This window comes from Crassostrea angulata, chromosome 10 (assembly GCF_025612915.1).
Source record: "Crassostrea angulata isolate pt1a10 chromosome 10, ASM2561291v2, whole genome shotgun sequence".
Lineage (NCBI taxonomy): Eukaryota > Metazoa > Mollusca > Bivalvia > Ostreida > Ostreidae > Magallana > Magallana angulata.
Genome location: NC_069120.1, coordinates 34,126,711 through 34,152,401, shown reverse-complemented (window position 1 = coordinate 34,152,401; position 25,691 = coordinate 34,126,711). Strand labels below are relative to the sequence as shown.

The window sequence follows — 25,691 nt, the reverse complement described above, 5'->3', positions numbered from 1 at the left end:
CATGTACATGTACCTAATACCAAACCCTTTTCCAGACATTAACTAAATGATAACCGTGTCATACATACTAAACGGAACTTCACCAAACACGTAAAACAGAAAATTAAAGACAATAAAAGATCTCACATAAATTCCTTAAAATTGTGCCCAAGAAATTAACAGACGGGGATAATGCTTTGAGACCCAACGTGCCTTTAAAGAAGAAAACCAACACCTAACGATTGACCATCAGACATTAGGTATGTTATATTTAAACGCATGTTCTGTAATAAAGTCCACATCACCTGTCTACACGTCTCACGCGAGAACTATTCCATGTGTACATTTCTCTGTTCAAATAAATATCTTGAAAATCGTCAAGTTATTAGGCCGGATTATCGCCATTTTGTTTGTCAATGCCACGAGGGAATGTTTGTAAATATGGACTTAGTTGGTGTAATTACTGTATGATTGTATACGACTCTCGTTTGACAAATACGAATGGAAACTTTTCGATCCCGGCATTAATTCGGCAACACAAAAAATGTGGGGGAATGGCAAGAACCTAATTTGGGTAAATCCTTGGGTGTGTCGAGTTTAAGTGTATCTAGTATATTACATCCGTACACTGTACATACACTGCATGATTCGAAGACTCTCGTTAACTTTATTCATTTCCAAAACAGACATGGCGTTGATTGAAATTTGGATGGCTTTGGTAATGTTAGCAGGTTGGTTTCTTTAAATATTTTTTTTATTTGTGATCAGAATATTTTTACTTTAAATATACATATATATATATCAATTATTTCAGGCCTAAATCGCAATGTGTTTAGATGTACAAGTATTTTAGCATGATTTGCGGCATACCGTTGCTTCACATATTTTTATATTCGTATGCATGTCGATTTGAATTCAGCAATAATTAATGCCTTTCATTAGTAAATCTGATTAATTATGGTAAAATATAGCACCCATAGGAATAAGGAAAGTAACGAATGCATTTCAAAGTAAAAAGAATTGTGTCGTTTGCATTACAAATATACATAAATTATAAAGCACTTTCCATATTTGTTAAAAACTTGAGTGTGTCAAGCACTGCATCATCTATAAATTAGATAATTGGCTGTCATCAATTAAGCCGTGTCAAAAAATGTAAATCTTTACATATTCGCATTATTTATATAACTGAAAGAAAATCGGCGAACAGCTTTGATCCATAGGGAATAATTTTTTTTTAATCATTCGTATTGGTAGCATTTGAATTGTTTAATCGATTATCTAGCTTTTTATATCGATTACCCAAAAACAAAAATTTAAAACTGCCTATTTATCTTAATCGACATAACAATAAAATGTCTTTTTTATATATATAATGCAAAAATATAAACTTCATTATTCCTGTGGAATTATGCGGTACTCGCAAATCACCAAAATAATAAATAATTCATTGCAGGAAAAATTCTAATGAGTGAATCGTGCAAAATATGTTTCGCTAATAGATCTGCAAAATAGATATATTTCAGGCACGTAACATCGTTGAGACAGTCCTATCGAATTCTCTTAACGAAGGGAAACGAATTCATAATCTGTGAGAGGGGGCAGTATGTTAAAATTTGATAAAACTTATTCTTCCAATGATTTAACAGGCACGTAGCATCGTTCTTGAAAGTGTGTGAGTGTGGGGGGGGGGGGGGGGGGGGCAGACTCATCCAAAAAATCTTGACAAGCATTAAAAAAGAAAGAAAACGGTACTTTCCAAATTCCTGAAAATCCTAATCGGGGGGGGGGGGGGGGGGGGGGGGCAACTCCTTGTTAAGTCAATTTTTGGTATGTAAATTTAAGAAAACTCTGTGCTGCGCAAAAAAGGGGGGGGCCAGGCCCCCAGGCCCCCCCCCCCCCCGATACTACGTGCCTGTTTAAACGCTTTTCCCTAAAAGTGGTAATGGTGGTGGTGTGTGTGTGTGGGGGGGGGGGGGGGGGGGTCGTTAGTGCGTTTAAAATTCATAATAAAAAATTTGGTTTAAAAAAAAGTTGGTTACGATTGGAGGGAGAGGGCTGTCCGTCTCCTCTCTTGGTCATCCTTTCCCATTTTGCTACCTGCCTGTATTTGTTTAAAGGAATCACCGAAAATTTATCGTCAATACTCTCTGTTCACACACACAACCTCCCTTTGGAGGATTTATTTTGAACAAATGCGCTAAAAACTTTTTTCTTCTATTAGTTTATCCCATACAATGCACATCCTCTCTATAGTTTACTTTTTACAAATGTGCGTAAAACTTTTTCTTTCATACATGTAAATGCATGTGCAAATAGTGTTTTCTGCTTTTATTTCAAGGTACCACAAGCTGTACCCTTGTCACCCAGTTCTCCTCCAACACAACTATTTTACTTGGTAGCGACGCCAAACTTTTATGTACTATAAGATACCAGACGGAAGGAAGTAACGTGTTATGGAAAAAGGTACTTTAGGAATTGCGAGTCAATGAAAATTTATCATTTTCTACATTTAATTTACCAGTACTTTTTAAAGCGATAAATCATTAACGTAACGTAACCTAAATTAACGTAAACAAAGTAAACGGTAAAAAAATTCTTATAACATCGGGAAATAATAATCTTATATGATATCAGATTGACCTGGGATCAAACATACTGTCATTAAACAACGAAACCATCTTCACGGGGAAGTATGAAGTGGAGGATCAGTACAATCTAGTTATCAAAAATGTCCAGTTCCATGACGAGGGCATTTATGAGTGTGACACCGGGGAACAGCGCCTAACCGTGGCGCTACAGGTGGCAGGTGAGCTAATTCAGGTTATTGAACTGCAAATATCAGATCAAGGGACACACAATAGACAAAAAATATTTAAATGATATAGCTAAATTGAAATTATTAGAAATATGGACTCAAAGTTATCACAAGATATATTCATAAATGTTAATCACTAAATCGAAATTATCAGAACAAGGGACTTAAAATATTACAGAATCTATTTAGTAATTTTAGAGCAAGGGATTTTAAGTTATCGCACAATTTATCTACTGATATTATTAAAATGAAATTATTGGAGCATGGTACTCAAAGGATACAACATACATGTACATTTTATTTATTATAAATATACACGTAGAGCAAATCACTAATTTTATGTGATTCCTTCTCATTCTTTTGAGAAATACAGGAACAGTAACTATATTCCTCTGACAACGTGATAAAAGAACGCATTTGTTTGTGTGGTTGTTTGTGGGTATTTTTAAGTCCGAATTTACTCATATTTAAAATTTAGAGTACTGATGAAAATGTTTTCATTTGTATTTGTCTGATTCCGTCGTGAATGGTTTTGCTTGTACTTTTGCAGTTCTCATGTCCAACATGACGATGCGCTGGGATATACCAACTCCTTTCAAACCCTACGCCTACGTCAACTTGACGTGTGTATCTATAAATAGCCGACCCCCAGCGACGTTACGGTGGTACCGAGGTGTCCATGAAGTGACTCGCTCTTCCATTAACAATGAACGAGTGACTCGACAAAATGGTAATTTACTTCTGGCATTCAAGCTTTAAAGTACACTCACCCTCCAAAAAGAGAGATAATTTCACCATCATTCCTTTAAAATAATGTCAAAATAAGTTCAAATACATCGTCAGCTGACCATGGTTGGTTACGCTTGATAAAGAGAGGAATAACGCGCAATCTACCGTGGATGTCCGACGATTTTTTAAATAAATTTCGATCTGGGGATATGCTGAAATTTTTGGTGGTTTATTTTAATCCTTTGAGACTTTTGATCGAGACCCTTTTTGAAATTAACTAAAACTATTAAGATGATGGATTTTAAAGATATTATTTTTGTCTTGAGCTAGTTTTTACTCTCCAATCGGCGATGAAGTGAAGCGATATTCCCATCAGAGATCAACCATTCCGTAATATCATAATTGAATTTCTTATTTTTACTCAATGAATGATTGCATCATTTTTAGACGGGGTCACGTGACTCCGTCTATTGGTTTACTGTCAGCCGAAGTCTCAAACCGGAAGGCACGCGTAGAACACATGAACTGAGTCTACGCGTAAGAAAATAGTGCAGAAAGTTGTCATGCATTTCAGTAAATATGTATTATAAAAACACGCATTAAATCTGTTTAAGTCCTCTGTGTATAAACAAAACTCTATTTAGAAAATAAACAAATAGTTTTATTGATCAAAATATTCTCGGGTTTAAATGTGGAATGAGTTACGTAACTGAATGCACAGCGCCGTTGACGATTCAGTTGGTGTACGAGCTTTTTAATCAATAGAAGAGGTTGAGGGTGGAATCGAAATTAAAGTTCCCAAACGCAATGTGCCATTTTTGAAAAGTTGTGAATTTTATTTGACAAGCGTTCACCTTAATACTACCAAACTTCATGCGCAAGCCGAAGTTAAAATCGGGACGGGTTATACACATATGTTTTACAAATTAAATAGGTGTTTCATTGGCTTCCAGTCTACTTGCGGTGTGACTGCTGTTCGTCTCTAAAGGAATTTTGTACAAAGAAAATAAAAACAAGTCTGAATTTGCCTTCTCGTTCGTTGGCTCTTTAGTTGATTCAACTGAATTTAAATTTTAAACAATTCATTGTAAACAAAATCTATAATAGATTATATATTTTGGAAGACTTATACATCATATAATATATACAATTTTATCGATTGAAGAACCAAGTTAAATGTTAATGTTCATGTTTTCCGGCTTAGTTGGAATCGGGCTTGGGGTGAATTACATTCTAAAATAATGCATTACATTACCATTACTTCATGAATTAGGGCATTAAATTACCATTACCATTACTTAATTTTCTTGAAGTAATGCATTACATTACCATTACATGAGTAAAGTAATGCAGTACCATTATTTTGTGAAAAGTCAATTAGTTTTAAAAAAGTAATTTAAAAACTAAATAAAGAGTTTTTGTAAATATTTCATAAATAAAACATGCTTAAAATATTTACAGGTTCATGTTCATGTTCACTATCAGGTTCAAATTTAATGACTTATACAAGATTGCTGTTGCACTTGTAGTTCTCAAAGTAAGGTTGGTCCCGTAACATTTTCACGCTAATGGCGGAATTGACAATCTCTGTTATTTATGTCTCTGATTTTCGGAGTTTGATCTTTAATGAAAGGAACGGTTGTATCGTAATTCGTGTAGGTGATGCACGAGTTTACACAAAAAGGTAGTAAGTGGCGAACGGATTTATTTTTACCTATTAATTTTGCATGAATCGCAAATGAAGAAAATCGAGTCAGATAAGTCGGTCTTAAAAATCAAAATGGCGACTGTGACAAATCTTTTTATTGTCAAAGTTCTTGGAATCTTATTGTAAAAAAATATCCCCAACGTCAGGTGCCTGTGTTTGTTATCGGTATACAAATGTTCACGTTGTTTGTTAATTCAGCAGTTTTAGAGTTTGCGGGGTTTTCATAAAATTTTTATTACGGATACCGTCCGACTTGTGGATTTACCCTTGGATCACAAAAAATTTGAATAAATCTAATGATTAAAATTATCTACTTTGATATAGTTTCCCGGTTAGTAGTAATTTTTAAAATTTTTCCATGGGGTCTTATTTTACATATTATACCGTTGTGTCAATTTTCTACAATTATGAAGGCCGGGATTGAGTAAAATTTAGACAAAGTATCAGACAATTGCAAAAAAGCCGAATTAACATAGATTGTAACAACTTATTCAAACTCATAAATTTTGGAAGCATAATAATATTCGAGGAAATCCAGGACAATTACAAATTCAAACTTCCAAGACCCCGTCTTTCAGTACTCTCAGTACTTTGATTATTTCAGGGTATGGTGACACCACAAGCACATTAGTAGGTCAAGTTTCCTCAGAGGACGTGCCGTATGTGTGCATTGCAGACCTCCCCGATAACCCACGTGTTCGGAGTGAATTCTTGTTCCCTCCGATAATTGGTCAGTTATGTCATACAATGAAACTTTTTCTTCATTTATCTTCATTTTTTAAGACAATACGTACAAATTAAAGGAAATTCACCGAATTTCAAGCTAATAAAGATAAAATAAAGTCAAGACCCTACCAGAGTGACATTAAACCTTATCAGTAATTACAGCCATTGGAAGAGCCTATATTCATAAAATAGCTTATAATTAAATGTCGCTCTGTTGGTTTCATTACACACATTTTTTTTCTTTTTCAGGCGCGGCATGTCTTCCCGGAAGTGGAGTAGTTATTGTTGTTTTTCTAGGACTTTTGTCGTATCTACTGAATTCTTGAATAAACTGTACATACACATAACAATACAAAACACGATTGAACAAAAAGTTAGAACCATTTTAACAAGGCCTTGGACTTTCAGTAGGACGTAACAATCCATTTCTTGTGTCAAAAAAAATTAAATATGACGCAACTTCAAGTGAAATATGCAATAATTGCGTAGTCTTAGCTAAAAATCCGGTAAACCTTGTTGATTTCAAAGAGCCATGACTGACTAGCCTGCAATGAAATAGACAGGCCTTCATCACATTGCAGTTTGACACAACTAGTCACTACCTAGAGTCCAAGCTCTTGTTAAAATGGTTCTAGGATCTCATACAATTAAATGTGTCATTTATGCTCATGTCTTTTTCGGCTGCGGTTACATGTGAATGCATGTATATATGTGTAGACACTTGATTCGAAGTACCCTAAAACTGAAGGGTGTTGAAAATGAGGTCATTACATGTACGTCAGACCACTTTCTTACGGTTTGAGAAAACGTTTTCACTACCTGAAAACATAAAAACTTTTGTATTTATCGGTGTAATTTGTAACATGTCAATTAATTAAGGCGACGGCATCAATGAACAAATATCGATCAGCTTTTTTTGACACACATTAAAACACCAGGATACAAAAACTATGTAATTGTCATTAACAGCAGTTTATGAATAATTTATGTTATCTATATAGTACACAATTTATATAAATAATATATTATAACAATAAAATTGGGTAATTGCTATCACGACGAACAATGCAATGTTTCCGAGAAACACATGATACGATATAAAGACTACCTTCATACTCAATTTATTTCCTTTTGACAAATAATATCTACTATTACGTTAAGGTGGATTGCTACACCAAAATTTTATTTTTTGGATCGTTTAAGTATCATTTCTGAAACATGATTTCGTTCAAAGAAGGGTATATGCCCTCAATTATTTTAAACGATATCTTTTGTTTGTTCTTTTTTTATGAAAAAAGGGAAAATATGTTTTTGGTTGCACTGTAAAGTTTGTTGTGAATGAATGCATTATGATATTATTATCTAATAAATAATATTCAGTAGTGTCAATAAGACTTTTTAGTTTTTTAATGAAAAAATTATTTCTGAAAATAAAAAAGACATCTTTTGTTAATTTTTTTTGTAAATCTATTGATAAAATCTTTTCTACTGTACAATGTGTTACTTGTAACCAAAACAGAGTTTCTACTTTTTTTTTTTACTATTTTTTGTTGGCATATACCCTTCTTTAAACAACGAAATCATGTCTTAGAAATGATACTTTAACGATCCATAAAATAAAATGTTGGTGGAGCATTGTTACAACGCATTCCTCTTTAAAAATGGCAATCGGAACATCGCTCGGCCTTTTCCGTCAAGTCTCGACTTGACGGAAAAGACCGAGCGATGTTCCGATTGTAAAAATGGTTATCCGTGTAACGTTCTTGTGTTAGTTTTTTTTATCCTGTATATTATCATGTTTTGTTATCATTTTTGCTCATAAATAATTTCATTTGATGTTAATGGTTTCTACCATTATTCGATTTTTCAACCTTTTGCTCTTAATATGAATTTGTTGATATTTGAGTAATCATTTTCCAATTTTTCATTTTATTTTCTGAACGTTAATTCCTTGAGCGCACGTCTCATTTATTTCCACGCCCCACATCAACGAAGTCATTAAACTCAAGTGAAATTTGAATCCTCTTTGTATGGTATACATAAGGACATTGTAAATGGATAAGCAGGATATTTGAAGTCTAATACTCATTTTATTTTTTAAATATTAAATGGTATCGATTATTGTAACGCTCTCTAACTGAAGTTATAGAGTATACTTTACTATATAAATGAATGGTTTTGAATAGAATAATTGTGTACCCTTAAAAAATAAGACATAAAATTCCCAGGAAAATTATCTAATGACATGAAAGAATCATCATAGAGAGTAAATGCAATTACCGGCACAAGTACCCTTTCCCTAAAGATTTAAATCACTTCGTGTAAAAATAAAATTATTTGTTTCACTTTTAATTGCCAGCACAGCCTATTTGCCTTTAACGCACTGTTATCATTTTTATTGCTGTTTCATGTTAGTTCGATTTCATATACATTGTATTCATTAATCAAAAGAAAAATGAACACTTTGTGAGATAAAGGATCGCTGCAACCCAACAGCAAGTTCAACAGAACTAAAAAGAAGAAGAAAGAAAAAATCGAGACTTTTATATAAAAGCCTTTGCTTTATTATTTTCTGTTCCTGGAGAATATCTCCTGTCTGTATAAAGCTGATTTACTCCCATCAAGTGCGCCTACGCTGTCATCATCAGACGATATGACTGAGCGTAACCACCACATGTGAAAAAAAAATGTCCACCACTTCATTCAAGATGGGAGCGCTGGTGTATCTAATCCTGATTGAAAATAGTAAATGAAGGAGGCAAGCCGTGGTTGATGAAAGATCTTATTACAATGAAAGAAGACATTTTGAATAATGCTAAAATTTTTTTATCAATCCTAGGTGGTATGAGACACCTGTCGATATTGATGTGGACAAAAGTACATTGTGATTTCATACTCTAGATATTATAATATAGACCATTAGTATATCACCACTTCTGTTTTAACCGTAACTTATCTTGCAGGTGAGATATTTACCTTTAAAAATTGGAATCCTTTTGGAAAATGACAATTTCTATATGCTCTTGAAGACACTGATAACACTTATTTCAAATTTGATAGAAATGACAGTAAGTAAGTACAAATGTATCTCAGAGCTCATGCATACAGGATATTTGCACTACCAGTATTTTAAATGCATAAGAGTTTTCAAAACTGGAAAAAGAACTGTCGTAGCAAAACCGTATTTTTGTTATTTTCCCCGTTTATCTGCTTTGAATGCAAAGCAGGATAAAGTGATCAAAGGACACCTGGTTTTGTTTCATAATTTGAAATACCCGGTACCTTTATCATAATTATTTTTGATCAAATCAAACATAAACCACACTGGGGAAAAAAAGAAGGCGCAGACTTCTCTATATATTTTACATTGCACGAGGGAAAAAAGATTAATACGATCCAAGGATAAGGAATTGAACGCTGATCAATTCTTTTGATTCACCATCAGATATTTAATAATTCTATTTCCAATTGCCTGCATGTTTAACAACACACGATCCTTCCAATTATCGTTGATGATGTTATTGAAAGTTATCGGTTTCCATTTATCCGGCTGATCCTAAATTGGAGAGAGAAAAAAACCCAACGAGCCTCTCGATTTGTATGAAAAAAATATCTCCAAACTCCTGTCTAAGCTTAAAAAGAGAGTCGGGCCCTAATCAATATGAGTTACTGGTTTTGCTGAGGTATTTTGAAGAGATCTCCGGAGGGACTATAAGTCAAGTGTCAAATATATTTTGCGTCCACTCTGATTTCTAATGAAACCCGTGAAGGCACACGGAAATATCACCATGGCGTCAGAATCAACTTCCATGTCTAACTATGTCACCATTTCTAACGGAAACGATTCTGATTCCGATTTATACTCGGAGTACGATTACGATTTTGGGGACTCTCATGTACTTCCATTAGAAGAACTGGTACCGGTGTCCATTGCTTACGGATTAACATTGGTGTTGGGGATTACCGGAAATATTCTGGTCATTGCATCCGTCATCCGGTTCCGGAAGCTACACAGTGTCACCAACGTTTTTTTGCTTAGCCTGGCATCTGCAGATTTACTTTTAGTAGTGGTCTGTGTTCCAGTAAAGGTAAAACAAATTACGCAAAGGAAATGTCTGCAGAGAAAATGATTTTATTAATGAATTTGTAATACATAAGTACATTGTAATCGCTTGTTAAAAATAACGATAAATACATGTAGTACTAACGTTCTTTGTAAAGGGTTGAAATGGGATCAGAATTCGATTAAGGGTAATCTATCATATTTTAAATGATGCATCTTTTACCATATTTTAAAAGATGTACAGAATCTTCAAAAATGTCCAATTGTTTCGATGAATATTGAAAAAGCATTATGAACTTATTCTGCACCGACATTCCTTGACGTATTTTAATGTTCTAATTAACTTCGTCATTGTTCACTTACATGTATATTCCCTTTAACATTGTGGCAGCCACCAAATAATAATCTGCCGGTCGGTCGCCACATATTTTCTGGCGGCGGTCAATCTGAATTGAGCCTAAAGATTTATATGCCCACTTGCTTGATGTGAGCACTCTCAAATCACAAGAGTTACATGTAGCAGGTAGTATGTAAATGGTTTCTGCGATAACCCGCATGAATCATCAAAGAAAACATTTTTATTGTTTATATTTACATTTCTCTATTAACAAATAAATAAATTGATCGTAAAAAGTAGGTGAACTCAACTAAATTACAGTTAACGTACATCAGTATGTAAGATAAAAGCCAAAATTGTCTCCTATGGGAATTTGAGTGACATCATCATGATTATTTCGTGCAGTTCGTGATATTATTTTTAGATTGCTGAAAGTTTTGAGTAATCGATAAATGGGGCGTGTAGATTTCAGTCCTGTTAGACAGAACTATGAATTGCAATAAATTTTCGTAAGAAGTAGAGGGAATCATACTTGGTGGATGTAAATACATATATAAACAAGAAAATGCTTTCTTTGATGAATCACGTGGATTATGAAAGTAGCAATAATGACAATAATTCATTCTTTATTTGCACAAGACATACATGTACATCTTATGACATAGGTTGATACATATAATTATAAAGCAATATTGGAATAATGGCATGGCACATGTGCATCTTTAAAGTAATTATTGCAGAAAAAACGCCGTTACTGTATGTATTTTTTGCAGTGTTATGCCTTAATTCACATCCCGCGTGAATCACCAAAGAAGCATTTCATTGGTTAATAATACACTACATATATCTCTGACTGCATCGCAAGTAATAAACGGAAGTTTCTATTAGGCGTGTAAAATAAAACAGGATCCAAGAAAGCATGCTTGGCTATTATATAATAGCTTTAAGAAAATTTTCCCATCATTACTAGTAAGTTAATTGGATTTAATGGCATTTCTCAGTAAAGTGTTATTACAGCTGATATTTTGGTATTAAAATGATGATTTCGAACACGAATCAATCATTCCTTTATTTAATTGAAGAGGAATGTAGCAATGAAGACTACCATTTTTCTTAAAGTAATATGAGCTGCATTTTTCATATTGAATTTTTTTAATAAAATGTTCTTATTACTAAAATGACAAAAATATGATAGTTTTTAAATTTCTGTTAGCCATATTTTTGTGGAAAAGACCTCCAAGAAGCCTTATTTGGAGCAAAATTGAATTATTGTCGTCATGTACAAAAGTGATTTGCTATATATTCCTTAGAAGAAATATTTTCTTTGACAAAAATCAATGATTTTTTCAAACCTTAATAATCACAGAAGTTGAAGTTATATGCTGACTTATCATACTAGCAGGTTTTTACGGCAAAATAAAAGTCTAAAAAAATACAGCTCATATATATTGCTTTAAATTTACATATAAAAAATTGAATGTTGAAGGGGGCTCCTTTTTTTTTGGGGGGGGGGGGGGGGTAAATAAGACATTGTAGCGAAATTAACAAAATGAATTTTAGCTACTACACTAACCCCCCCCCCCAAATTATAATTATAATTTTTACAATTGGTGGATTATGGGGTTATTTTGCCTGTCAAGATTTCGGGTAACCTCAACCCCCCTTTCAAAAACGATCCTATGTGACTTTAATAGTGTAACATTTGTTTTCTTTTGAATTTGGATAGGCCCAAGGTAAATCTTAGAAAGGCATCCACAAACAAGGTTAAAAATTGCAAAATATTGATGTAAATTGCACTTCTTGGATAATGCATTTGGTGTTGATGTGAACAATCATTCAATGGTACTTGAGAGAAATGAGTTCATGAATTTTATCTAAAAGTTGTAGGAAGACATTAAACGATAAATAACAGGACATTTGATTAAAGACAGAATTTTCAGGGTATATTAACACATTATAAAATATAAAGAGGTAGGATCGCCATTTCTATTTTATGTTGTAGGCACTTCATCGGCAACAGGGCAATACTTGTACAAACGTACGAGTTCAAAAATTTTATATATCGTTTTATTTTTCTTATTTACACTGTACATGTACATTTACTATCAGTGTAATTAGAACCATTTTAACAAGAACTTGGACTTTTGGTATGATGTAACTGTTTTTTTCTTGCGCCAAAAACAAGAATAAAATGACACTGCTTTTGAGTGAAACGTACACAGATTGCGTAGTCTTCGCTCAACAGCCAGACAAATCTTGTTGATTTCAAAGAGCCATGGCTGAGTTCCCAACAATGAAATAGACAGACCTACGTCACAATGCTGTTTGACAAAGCTACCCAAAGTCCAAGCTCTTGTTAAAATGGTTCTAAATATTGAACATTATCATGGGCTATATAAAATACCTACGCTACAAATTTGATTTTCTCGACACGTTCGACTTCGTGATTCAATGAAATCATTAAGTAGACATATTCATATGATATATCTGGTATCTTCGAAATCATTCGTTTTCTGACACGTAATAAAATTCAGCAAATGAAAAAAGTCTTTCCGCGCGTGCCAACAAATCAATTCAAAGATTGCTTAGAATTGTACAACTAGTCGTTGTATGGGGATGATAATAAAACACATGAATGGAGATTCGCTGAATCGACAAGACCCATACAAACACTGATGTAAATAATTGGTTTTGAGCAATTTGAAGAAATTAATAATAAACTTAAAAAGGCTGTATTGGTTCCAAAGCAATTATCAATAGGCTCAGTTTCCTCTTATATGAAGATGATTTAAATCAAGTTATCATGTTTTGAAATATCCAGCTTCTTATCAATACATGCACATGTATGACATTGTATACTTTTTAAAAAACGTATTTGAGAAAGTGACACTTAATAGAACCATTTTAACAAGAGCTTGGACTTTGTGTAGTTTTGTCAAATAGCATTGTGACGAAGGACTGTCTATTTCTTTGCTGGCCACTCAGCCAAGGCTCTTTGAAATCAACAAGATTTGTCTGCCTTTTGTGCTATAAGCACATACAATCTGTGTATATTTCACTTGAAACCAGCGTCATTTTACACTTGTTTAGATGCAAGAAATAGATAGTTACATCCTACCGAAAGTCCAAGGTCTTGTTAAAATGGTTCTAAAGTTACGTTCGAAGAGAACTAATCTCATTGTGTAAACGATAAAAGATTTAAATGCATAAACTTTGTTCGTATTTTGTGGCGTTAAAGTGTAAACGGTTAAAATATAAATAATTGATGAATATTTATAAAGTTGTCTTGTTGTAACTATCATTGAAGGTAGGTGAGAGTCAGTGGGAGATTGGGATACAACAGTTGGCTGCCGTCACGTTTTTAATTTCTTATGGTGCCTCACTACACCTTGAAATAGTTTCTCAAATCAGCAGAAAATTACTTGATTATGATAGAAAGCATGATGGATAAGAAGTATATGTGTCAAATAGGCGAAAAAATGTGCAATTTTAGATAAAAAATGAGATATTTTCAAAAATTTTATTCAGTAAACATGGACAAAAGCCCCAGGCGGATTCGAACTCATAACCTGCGATTCACAAGTCTGATAATTTAACCACTGAGCTATTACGATATAACATCTGAATCGATTGATACAAACAGTTAAACGAAACATTTAAATCGCCATCTTGTGACTTAGTGTCTTAAAAAGTATAAGTCTCGGTGTAGTGAAGTACCTAAATAACTAATGCCCCTTTTTTAAACTTTGCTAAATTTTGTGGGAACCGGGTTGAAAAAGAATTCTTGCGTTGGATTGATAATAATTTCTCAAAAATGGATGGTATAAAACCAATCTCCGAATGTTTCCGGGAAAGATTCAACATCTGATACAAACTACAAAGTCAAAAAAATAGTCAACATAACACAACAACAACAAAATCGCATAAATAAAAGAAAACTAATTGACAGAAAACACATTGTAATTTGGCAATACATAAAAAAGTTATTTCCAATACGAAAAACAACAATTATCAAATATCATAATTTGGATTCCCGTCATCAAAGGGAAAATGGTTTTCTGCTGTTTTTCAAAATTGGGTTTCATGTCAGTTTATGTATGAATGGAAATGTTTACAAATGAATTATTAAAAATAATAACGAGTAACAGATTTCTGGAACACGAGCAACATCATTTAACCTGTTTGGTACCCTTCAAAACTGGGCACATCAAAGCTTGAAAAAATGGACAATGTACGGGGTAATTGAATAACAGTAAAAACATGGAATCTCACTTTAAGTCGGAATACGTTTTTTTTTAAAGGTTTGTCAATTGGGTCGTGGAGCCCATCCTCTAAAGCATGATCATCAGTAGACTAGGTCAATGTCGCAGCGTTGAGGTGCCATTGGTATCCCATAAACGCCGTTTATAGAACACGATTTAAGACCAAAGACAAGAATGACATCTATAAGCAGCGAACGAGCAAAGGAGGGAAAGCAATCATTGTATTAGACAAAAACCTCATATGAAACTGCCTTCAGTACAAGGACAATTATGGTTTGGACAGAAGACCACTGAGCCTCTCTTTGATCAAAGCAGAAGGTCTTGACACCTGCACAGCGTGTTATTCATAGCTTGTTTAGGTTTTATTATCAGGAAAACGATATCGGAAACGAGAGAGACCTCATCCTTACCATCATCAAAACGACCCAAATTTAAAAAAAATCCAAACAAACACTTGACGCCACTCCGTTCCCAAAGAACGAGAACTGATGTCACCGTTTTGTTTTGCTTTTTTTTTTTGGGGGGGGGGTCATCAATGATGACGATTGTATTTACAAACACAACACGATGCGGTTATATTCAGTCTCCCTGACCAATCCTAGTGGCATATTATCACGTCATGATGTGGGGTGTTTTTTTTTACGTAGGCGGTAATATCGTCATAGAACTTCTTTCGTCTAGTAAACTATTTATCCTTTCAGTTATTATTTTGACATGTAGATACAAGTTGAACACTTCTTTTTTAAAGAGTTTATGGTGCCTTGCAAAATATTACCTCACCATATTTTACTTGTATTATACACCCCTATGCAAGATGCAGTAGAAGCAATGAAGTTTGAGTGCGAGACCTTGTTCCAATCCAAGTAAGGAATAAGGTTTCATTCTTTTAGTATTATGCGGTGATAATTTTGGTCGGGCGTGATCAATTCCAATAAACCCCGAAGGTATTATAAATTTAATTTTACCACACCACGACCGAAATTATCACCTCATAATATTTAGAGTATGATTCCTTATTACTTATAATTTTCTGCAATGTACCATTTAATTTTTTAATGTGAATAAGCAAACCCCGCTTGCGTCCTAATTATACGTCATCTGAATTTATGGGACTGTATAGTACAAAATCAATACGTTGTGTTATCACAGGCAAAGAAACTGAAAAACGTTAATATATTAAGATACATGTATTTTAACCGACTATAAAGTCTTTCAGGATGGTTTAAAATAGATCTTAAGATGTCTAGATCTATATGAATTGCACCGTTAGGGTAGTCAAGTTGCAAATCGCGATATATATATATATATATATATATATATATATATATATATATATATATATATATATATATATATATATATATATATATATATATATATATATATATATATATATATATATCTGTGTGTGTGTGTGTGTGTGTGTACAAATGTAGGTAGACGACATCAATGAAAATAAGCCAATCTCCTCGTTCATACAACGCTTCGCTTCTTGGTGTTGGCATCTGTCGAGCGCGAATGACATCTTTCAACAGAAGCTGGTGCTACTGTGAAGAAGTCGCAGAACTGTATAAATGTTTGGAGAGAATTGAGAGCAAATACTTCGCTTGTTTGAACAGTAGATTTGAGATTGTGACGCAGTGATGTCATGATGTGATGTCATGCAGTGATACAGACGACTGTGGAGTATACAAGAACAAACGTCATTGGCGGAGACAATGGCAGGAAAATAAACCGCAGGCTATTTTTTTGACGTATAACGTTTTCAAAGAATCCCATCCGTAAGATCCAGCCATTAAATTGGTAGCCCGCATGGTTAAATGCCATATGTATCCTGAAGCAGGAAAAAGATGTCAGGGGCTAAAAACCACCAATATGTCGAACATACATATCAGCTCCAGTGACCTTTAATTCAAAATCGTTAGATATCGGAATATAGTCCGAAATATCTGACGTTTTTCTGGCTTTTTTAACGATTTTGATATTTACTTGCCAGGAAATATCTGACGTTTTCCTGGCAGGTACATATCAAAATCGTTAAAAAAGCCAGAAAAACGTCAGATATTTCGGACTAATCGGAATAGGACTGACTATATATATACGTGATAATCATCAACGAATTGCAAGATCAAAATTTCCGTAAGAGCGCTTTGAGTTAATTTTAATGGCTGTCCATCCACCTCCTATTGCAAAAAGTAATCAAAATTCTCTTTATTTACAAAAGTATTAGTGGTACCGTCATGGGCACTTAAAGCTCTATGATACAAGTACTTTATTTTTGCTCTAATTACAAATATTTGAAATACTTCTTTATCTTAATTTACTTCATACACTTTAGAGTGATATTTGCTGCTGATGCTATATATAAAAATCGAATAGGTGATCACTCTAATTTGGATAAATTAGCCTACACTTAAACTGCATCAGCAATGTCGACACGGTCTAGCGGACATGCAAGCAGGGTTCTCATTCATCATCAAATCCCTTAGTTATTACAGAGAGAGAGAGAGAGAGAGAGAGAGAGAGAGAGAGCTTTGTAAAAAGATGTACAGAAATATTTAAAAATTTTAAACCTTATATAGGCTTATTTGGATTTTTGTTTTGTTTTTTTTTAAATTATATGTGGCTAATGTTCAAAACCATCTCTTAACTTTAAAGGTAAATTGACAGGTAATTTGTCGACTACTCAACTTCTCATTAAGAGATTCCCGTACATAGGGTGGCAATTTTTGGATCAGTTCAGTTCAAGAATCGATAAAGGTTGTTAGAATAATTGCAAAAACTATATGTGCGCTTAATGGCATTGGCAAGTAAACAACTTCCATGTTAAATGTATTATGCAATACTCGGAGTCTCCAGCGGTAAGGTCTAATATTTGCCGCTTTAGTAAACGCAAGTAAATCATTCAAAATCACTCTATTTTTTACTTGAGACCAATTATCAAACATAGTTTTATAGAGTAAACGTTCAAATTTTTGACTAATGAGCTCATGTTATATGCATCATAATGACACTTGTGGGAGATGATAAATTGCGTTTGTAAAAAAAAAAAAAATACTACGGTGTCGACTATCCAGGCGTTTTTTCAAAGTTGTAGAATGCTTGCCAATCAGATTTAGAAAGTAATACGTGAAATTGTGAAGATTTTGGGGACAAAAGAATTGGAGCGACAAACAAAAAGTGTTGAACCTAACGTTCTTATACTTAATGGATGTTCTATCATGTATCTACTGAATCAAAGTTTTGTTTGCTTTTTAAATATGTAATGTTGGGTTCGGTTGATTTGGTTGGAACTTATTTCATTGGAATATGATTACAATTTGATTGGGCACAACTTTTAAAACTTACGTGGCCCTCTATAATTTTTAATAATATTAATATTGTAAAATAAAATACCATCAACTTCAACATTATTATAATAGATCCGGGATGTAAAAGATATATAACTTTGCATAGGAGCACATATCCTTAATAATTGTTACAGGAACGACGTCATATAAGTGACAGTGCGTTTGGTACACGGATCATCTATTATATTTTCTACAGGACAAGTAGTTTGTTTATGAATTGGTCTTTCCGGTGTTGCACAGTCTTTATTCTTTCTACTTACCCCTCAGCCCCCCACCCCCCCAAAAAAAAACCCCAAAACAAACAGATAGTAATTCACTTTGTTAAAAGATGCATTTTATTATTTGGTATGTCAAGAGTTTTGACAACGTTAGACTGTTACAAAGTAACGTTGTAGTAACGTTAGTGTGTTACATGGTTACATTAGTGTTCACATGGTCACAGTAGTATGTTAGATGATTAATACGTTACTGTTTTATATAGTTGTTACAGTTAGATAGTTAGTGTGTTACATAGTTATGTTGGTGTGTTATATGATTACGTTACCTTGTTACATGGTTACTTTGTGTTCCATGATTACGTTGATTATTGCATGGTTACGTTAGCGTGTAACAAAGTTACGTTAGTGTGTTACATAGTTAAGTCAATGTGTTACATAGTTAAGTTAATGTGTTACACAGTTACTTGAGTGCGTTACATGGTTAAGTTAGCGTGTTACGTGTACACCTTTAATTTGACAGTGTATATCCTTCTTCTCCTACTCCTGGAGGCTGGGAGAGTTCCTGTGTAAGTTCGTGAACTATCTCCAGAACCTGTCTATCATCTGCTCCGTGATGACTCTCACGGGCCTCAGCTTAGAAAGGTAAACATAGTCCTGCTTTTAATCCAGGGGGTAAAGACTAATAATATAAGTACTTTTCCCAAAGTAACCTCGAACTTGCCGGAAATACTTGACTTAAAATCACAACAAACTCTCATGCCATGACCACACTTATAAAAAGAAGGAACTTATGTTTCTCCATTAGAGAATAATTGAATGTATCTTCCCATATTTCGTTTGCAGTGGTATAATTTTACCGGAAATTTTTAAATATAAAAGATAGAATGAACGGTACCTGCAGACCTCATATAGGTATTCACATTTACTGTGTGTTTTTGCAAATACAGAGAAAATTTGCAAAAATTCCGCGTTTTCAAGGCAGTGGCAAATTTATTACCTTTTTGCACTAAATGTGCTCTTGATAAAGACGGAAATATCTGTCATTTTCAGTAGAATGTACTTGAACGGATCCAATCACATTTATTAGATTTAATTAATTAATCAAAGAAGTATTAGCCGTGTAACCCCTTTGCACTGAGTCTTGAGACACGATCTTTTTATTTCGATATGGCCGGTCGAGACGCGACCTATAATTCTTCCTTCTCCTTATACAGTATATGATATCTAGAAATTAAGTGATTAGATGATAGATTTATATCAGTCTGATTGAATTCGACTGTTCTTACATGCTACCGCTCTCGAACAATGGATCAGAACAGCTTATTTTTAATCAGATTGCAAGTATGTCGGTGTATTATTTTAGTTATCATCTATAATCATAGTATCCTTTTTCAAATTGTGAAACAATAAATTGGACTAATGGAATTCTTAAAACTGACGCAAATAACTGATTTTATTTCTAGATGACGTAGGTCTTTCTTTGCAGGTATTATGCTATTCTTCATCCAATGAAATCTAAGTACGTTTGCACTATAAGTCTGGCTAGACGAAGCGTGATCTGTATTTGGATCCTGAGCTTTCTAATGGCAACACCAACTTTGGCTGGCCAGGTAAAAACGTGTACCTATTTGAACAGTTCTGAATATAAAATCGTACAATAAACAAACCAGTAATATATGACATTTATTTATTGTGTAAACAATTATTTTAACTGAATCACTTTTCCTTGAAACATTTTAGATGACAAAGAACTACAGTTTTAACTACAAAAAAAAAAGAATATAGCAACTATTACTTGCATATAGACAACAAACTTCTAGCTAAAAAGAAACTTAATAAAATCGTTTCACCAACACAGTACAAGTTTGAATCATACAATGAATTTGGTTAAACAATTTAATTCAATAATAATAAACAATACTACATAAATAATATCTAATGCTAAAGAAATAAGATTTTAGTTAACTGAAACGATTATTTGGTTAAAGTGTTTAGTGTCCTGTCCAGATTGTGTCTGTCACCGTATGTCTGATCTAGATTTATATAAACCTTTGATCTGCAATTTCACATTAAATTTTTAGGGTCCTGTATCGTGCTACTGCCTACCGCAACACATGGCTTTAGACTTTTTGAAGTCTCAAAAAGTTTCTTGATTCAAGCGGGCGAAAGATTAATACATCCATTAAAAGGGCTTGATGGTCCTGAACATTTTCCTGGTCATTTTCAGACAAAATTAGTCTTTGAGAAAAAGAGCTATATAAAGCTTAAATACTTTGAATTACTTTTTCACTAAATGCCAGTAAATGGCTTAAAATGTAATATCTCACTAAAGATTAAAAGAAAAATCTGAAAGATAATTGTGTTGGCCATCCAACCCTCATAAATCGTTGATATTTTGTCGAATTTCAAGATAAAGTTAATATTAGTTTTAAAAACAATCGTAAAATTCCACGAAAAAGTGTGTACTTCTAGTATACACTTATAAACTTGACATTTTGCTGATTTGAATTAAAATTGCGTTTTTGAATGAGTGCAGATACATGTAACTCAAGCATTCAGTTAGGGAAAATAACGACTTGTCAATTTGCGAACAATATGTTGTAGCTTTAAAATGGTAATATTAAAGAGTTGTCTCTCTTTTCAAAGGGGACATTTACCTTAAACTGTTTTGTATTACTGTAACTTAAACCGTTTTGTATTATTGTATACCTTCGAGGATTTTGTATTATTGTTTAATGCAATTTACTCACGTTGTTTTAAGATTCACAAGACCGTGGGTAAACACCGCCAGGCCCACTGGTGCATACTGGAGTGGGACAGCTCGGTCATACAGCGCGTGTACGGAGTCTACATGTTCCTGGTTATACTTATGCTGCCGTTTATACTGCTGAGTTATGCTTACGCAAGCATATGTCGGGAGTTATGGAGGATGAATAGACGGGGACATAATTCGGGGTAAAGTTCAAAACTCATTATTTGTAAAATGACTAAACATGGCCCCTTTATTAGTTTATAGACATACTTTGCATACACATGTAGTATCGTATTTAGACGTACACTAAAACATGAATATTTTTTTTAATAAAATCAAAACGGAAATCGTTGGTTTTCAATTAATTTTTGGGCTCAAGAGCAAATGCGTAAAAATGGGTAATAAGCCAACACATCTCATTTTACAGTATGCATGGTAAAACCCACAATTTTCAATTGCTACAAATGCTTTTGAAATAAAAACATAAGTGAATTATATGAAATTAATATTTTCCCTAATATATAAGCAATTTGACATAATATTGCTGATTTGATTACATTGTAGTTTTTGTAGTTAAAAGGGCATGGCTACGACTTGAGCTAAAGATGGCTGTATGCTCCTGGCCATTTTAAATAGGCTATACAATTACCTCTTTATAAATACATAGGAAAATGCTCAAAATATTAAGTTTAAAATTAAATGTCAAAGTGTAAGGCAAATAAAATGGTTAATTTGGTGACCACACAGCCATCTTAAAAAACTTCTTTTGTTTTTTCAATGTATATTTTTTTTTATTTCTTTACTAAAAAGTTTTTAATTGATATATTGATTGTCAATTAACAACCCTAGACATATAGCTCTTAACTCTTTCTTTTTGAAACAAGACTCGATTCATACACGTATAATATTTAAGTTAAAGCGTGTAAAATTATCGTAATAGCACGATTTCACCGTATAAAATTAAATTATGAAAATACACCTCTGAACATACCAATAGTAAAACTAAAGACGATTTGCTTATACATGTATTTTTATAAATGAAAATATCAAAGTTTGTTCCCCTATGTACATAATACGAGTAAACATCATCCCTCATTTTCAACGCTCGTTTATTCAATACGATGTGATTTATCAGACACAATATATTGCCAAATGATGATGGGCAAACATACTAAATAAAGATGATAGATTATGGCAAATAAAATTCTATCAAAACTCGATTTCTCAGTTTTCATTTTTTTCTCTCTCCGGTGATCTTTCATGAGGATAAAACGTGAAAAACTGCATTACCTCAAATATAGTCTCGTTCAACCAGACGCTCGGCTGTCTCCGTAAATCTCGGAGATTCGCGGAGACAACCAAGAGTCTGGTTGAACAAGACCACCTCAAATTCAACGCATCAGTATGGCATGTAAATATAAAATATATATATTATACAGAAGCGAAATGGAGGCTCTGCAGGTTCGGCGAGTTTCACAACGGCGTAAGGATACTAGTAACTCAGCCAACCCCCAGAGGTGTGGGGATGGGGACGAAAACAACACAAAGAAACAGGTCTATTATATCATTTTCTATTTTCATTTAAATATTTTGTTTAAATTCTGTAAGTGTTAAAGCGGGTGAAATACTAATATTTACATTTTCATGTGTCTTTGTCTGTAAAAACACTACGTATCAATTTTGTACTATATAACCCATTACCTCAAATGAATCCAAAATGAGGCGCCAGAGGGGTTTGCTTATTTATATTCAAATATTTAATATTACGATGGCTTTAATATAAGTAATAAGGAATCATCCTTTGAATATTATGAGATTATAATTTTGGTCGGGGCGTGATCAAATCTATCATAAAGCCCTTCGGGCTTTATTGGATTTGATCACGCCCCGACTGAAATTATCACCTCATAATACTCAAAGAATGAATCCTTATTCCTTAAATAAAGACCATGCAAAAATATTGCTTACAGTCACGGTCAAATAAAAAACAAAACGAATGATCGGCATATGATATCACTGGTTAGTTTCATGTTTATGTAACAGGAAATTATTACATGCAATAAACATGATAAATAGGATATAACGATTTTCGAAATAGCAGGAGAAATGTTAATCTTGAGCATGTAAAGAAAAACGTGATTTGAATTATTATGTAACTGTATAAGTTTTATGTTCTTTAGGGAAACACTTTAGAAAAATGGTTTTTAGTAATCTACATGTAATGAAAGATTTACATAAAGCTGCCAATGCACATAGTCAAAAAATAGTGCGAGGCAAAATGCGTGCGCAAATAGTAAAGTTTTCAGGATGTCTCATACGGACACTAAGTACTGCGATCGACCGAAGCCTATCACAACACGATAACACTCAATAAGAATTAATTAATTTATTTTAATTTATTTCATGATTCTATATTAACATTTGACTATTTCTACTGAATATTTTTTCTCTCCTTTTCATTCTATGAATATTTGTACATTGTTTGATGAACGATTTCTCCAAACTTGGCTACATAAGGAATTTATTACGTTACGTTAGAAGACAGTCAGATTCTTTATATTGTAGAATAAACTCTTAGTACATTTGTACTGTTTTATGGTTTGAAGAAAAATCAGCAAGAACGTTTGAAATTAACGTGCCGATCAGAAACTAGGTCTTTAGATTTATATATGCAATGAAAATAACTTTAACGTCGCAAATATCTTTAGGGATGCTGGTTAGAATTTCTGATTGTCTTCTGTATCTAGGTCATAAAGATGCTAGTGACAATTATCGTCCTCTTCATGATCTGCTGGGGACCCGTAACCACCAACAATCTCCTGGTCGCCTTCGACGTCATAGACAAGTTACACATGGGAGCCCTGAAGCCCATTCGTCAGGCATTTTATGTGTTGTCGTACATAAACAGTTGTGTAAACCCGATCGTTTACGGCTTCATGTCAAAGAATTTCAGGAAAGCGTTCATCATGGCGCTGGGATATTTGTGTCTTGGTCGGAGAAGGCAGAGAAGGACACAGTTTTGGGACCAAACGATGGTCAGGTTCTCTGTGGAGACCCGCTACAGTGTGTCCGCCCGTGGTTCCAGACTGACTGCGTCCCAAATTCTTCTCCAGAGGGAGGGTCTACGTCCAGTGGTAACTTACGACAGCGAGGACAGTTTTTCGTTGAAATAGAATTGACTTGCAAACCAAGAATAAATATTATACATGTATTGTAAATTCCTTATTTTACGCGAGTACTTAATTCCGCGATTCCGCTGTTTTGCATCAAATCGCGAGATTTTAAAATCAGCGAGGACTGCTTCTCGCGATTTTACGCGGAAATCAATTCCTCGCGTTTAAATTAGGATTTTACAGTATTAGATAATATTTGGTGAAGATTAATTTTATAAGATAATATGGCTATTATGAAAGCGTTAAGCTTCAGAAAAAAGTTTATTTTCATTTTTTTTTTGCTTTACTTATATTGCGTATATAAAACCATCAGAAATACTAAATGACCTTTGATCATTTGACCTTGACCTGTTAGAACAATCACTTCGGACGATGATTGGTGATTGGTACTTCTTAAATGAACTATCAAAATATTCCCTTTTCACGTTCCATTTGAAAGGTGCAGTGAGTATAAACAATATCCGCCTTCTAGACACAAACTGTACAATTAGTCAAATCTGCGATCCACCGATTGGTTGCTGTTATACAGTTACCTTACCTTAACAAGTTTTTTCCAACTATAAGTGATAATGTAGTTTTTAAAAATACCTTTATTATCAACAAAGACCAAAAGAAATAAAAATATTTGCATTAACAATCTGATTTTCCAAAAACAAAAATTGTCCTAAATGGGCTTTCCTTAATTAACTCTCTCTCTCTCTCTCTCTCTCTCTCTCTCTCATATCAACCAATTAGTGATTCGTTAAAGGCGGTAAGACAGGTCACACCAAAGATGAAAATGGTATTAATATACCCTACAATACTGTATGTGTCTAAATCTTTCCAAAAGACTGACAATTTAGGGACGCGCATTTTCAATAAAATGGCGAAAATTACATATTTTGGATGACAATTACGTATCAGAACTTAGGAATCATACAGAGAATTTTTATGCATGCCTTAGGAAATGTAGATAAGCGTGTATTTGATCCTTTGCAATAACGATATTGGAAACCTTAACCACATAAATCCGGTTTCAACGCCGAAAATAAGCGAGATAAATTGTCAAAATTTACTAATGGCGTTTCAAGTTATTATATATAGTTTTAAAAATGTATAAAGATGGAGGGAAGTCAAGGCTTTATCCTACCAGCTACCATATCAATAGAGCACAGAGAGACACTTTACATAAAATTAGGTATGGGAAATATAGGAGTTTTGTGTATATTCATGTCAAGAACATTCAAACAAACCCAATAAGAAGGAAAACAGCAACTTTGATTTAATGTATCAAGTCGTAAATTACATGTAGTATTAGCATATAATAAATCTATCTATCTATCTATCTATCTATCTATCTATCTATCTATCTATCTATCTATCTATCCGTCCGTCCGTCTGTCTGTCTATCTGTCTGTGAGCAAACTAAACGGTGCAATATGGTTTCATTCCATGACAACTTCTATAGTGTTTCTTTATTGGTAAAAATAGTTTGTTAATAGTTCTGGGATGACTTAGTTGCTGTTGCTGTTAAAATTAAAGAAGACGATGTTGTGTTATAGCAGTTAGCTATTACTCCAATAAGGACCCTCTGTAA

The 25,691-nt window shown here is 33.6% G+C and overlaps 2 protein-coding genes across 2 annotated transcripts; both read left to right on the top strand.

The window, feature by feature from the left end:
* Positions 1-521: 521 nt before the first annotated feature.
* LOC128164678 (uncharacterized) lies at positions 522-7,071 on the top strand. Its single transcript, XM_052828655.1, has 6 exons — positions 522-710; positions 2,321-2,445; positions 2,617-2,788; positions 3,348-3,527; positions 5,839-5,964; positions 6,210-7,071. The coding sequence occupies exons 1-6, from the start codon at positions 623-625 to the stop codon at positions 6,284-6,286; spliced, it is 768 nt and encodes a 255-aa protein (XP_052684615.1). The 5' UTR covers positions 522-622; the 3' UTR covers positions 6,287-7,071.
* Positions 7,072-9,438: 2,367 nt separating this feature from the next.
* LOC128167734 (QRFP-like peptide receptor) lies at positions 9,439-24,243 on the top strand. Its single transcript, XM_052833618.1, has 6 exons — positions 9,439-10,048; positions 18,711-18,832; positions 19,677-19,800; positions 20,952-21,145; positions 22,382-22,496; positions 23,690-24,243. Exons 1-6 carry the CDS (start codon positions 9,716-9,718, stop codon positions 24,113-24,115), a joined length of 1,314 nt encoding a protein of 437 aa, XP_052689578.1. The 5' UTR covers positions 9,439-9,715; the 3' UTR covers positions 24,116-24,243.
* The last annotated feature ends 1,448 nt before the right edge of the window (positions 24,244-25,691 follow it).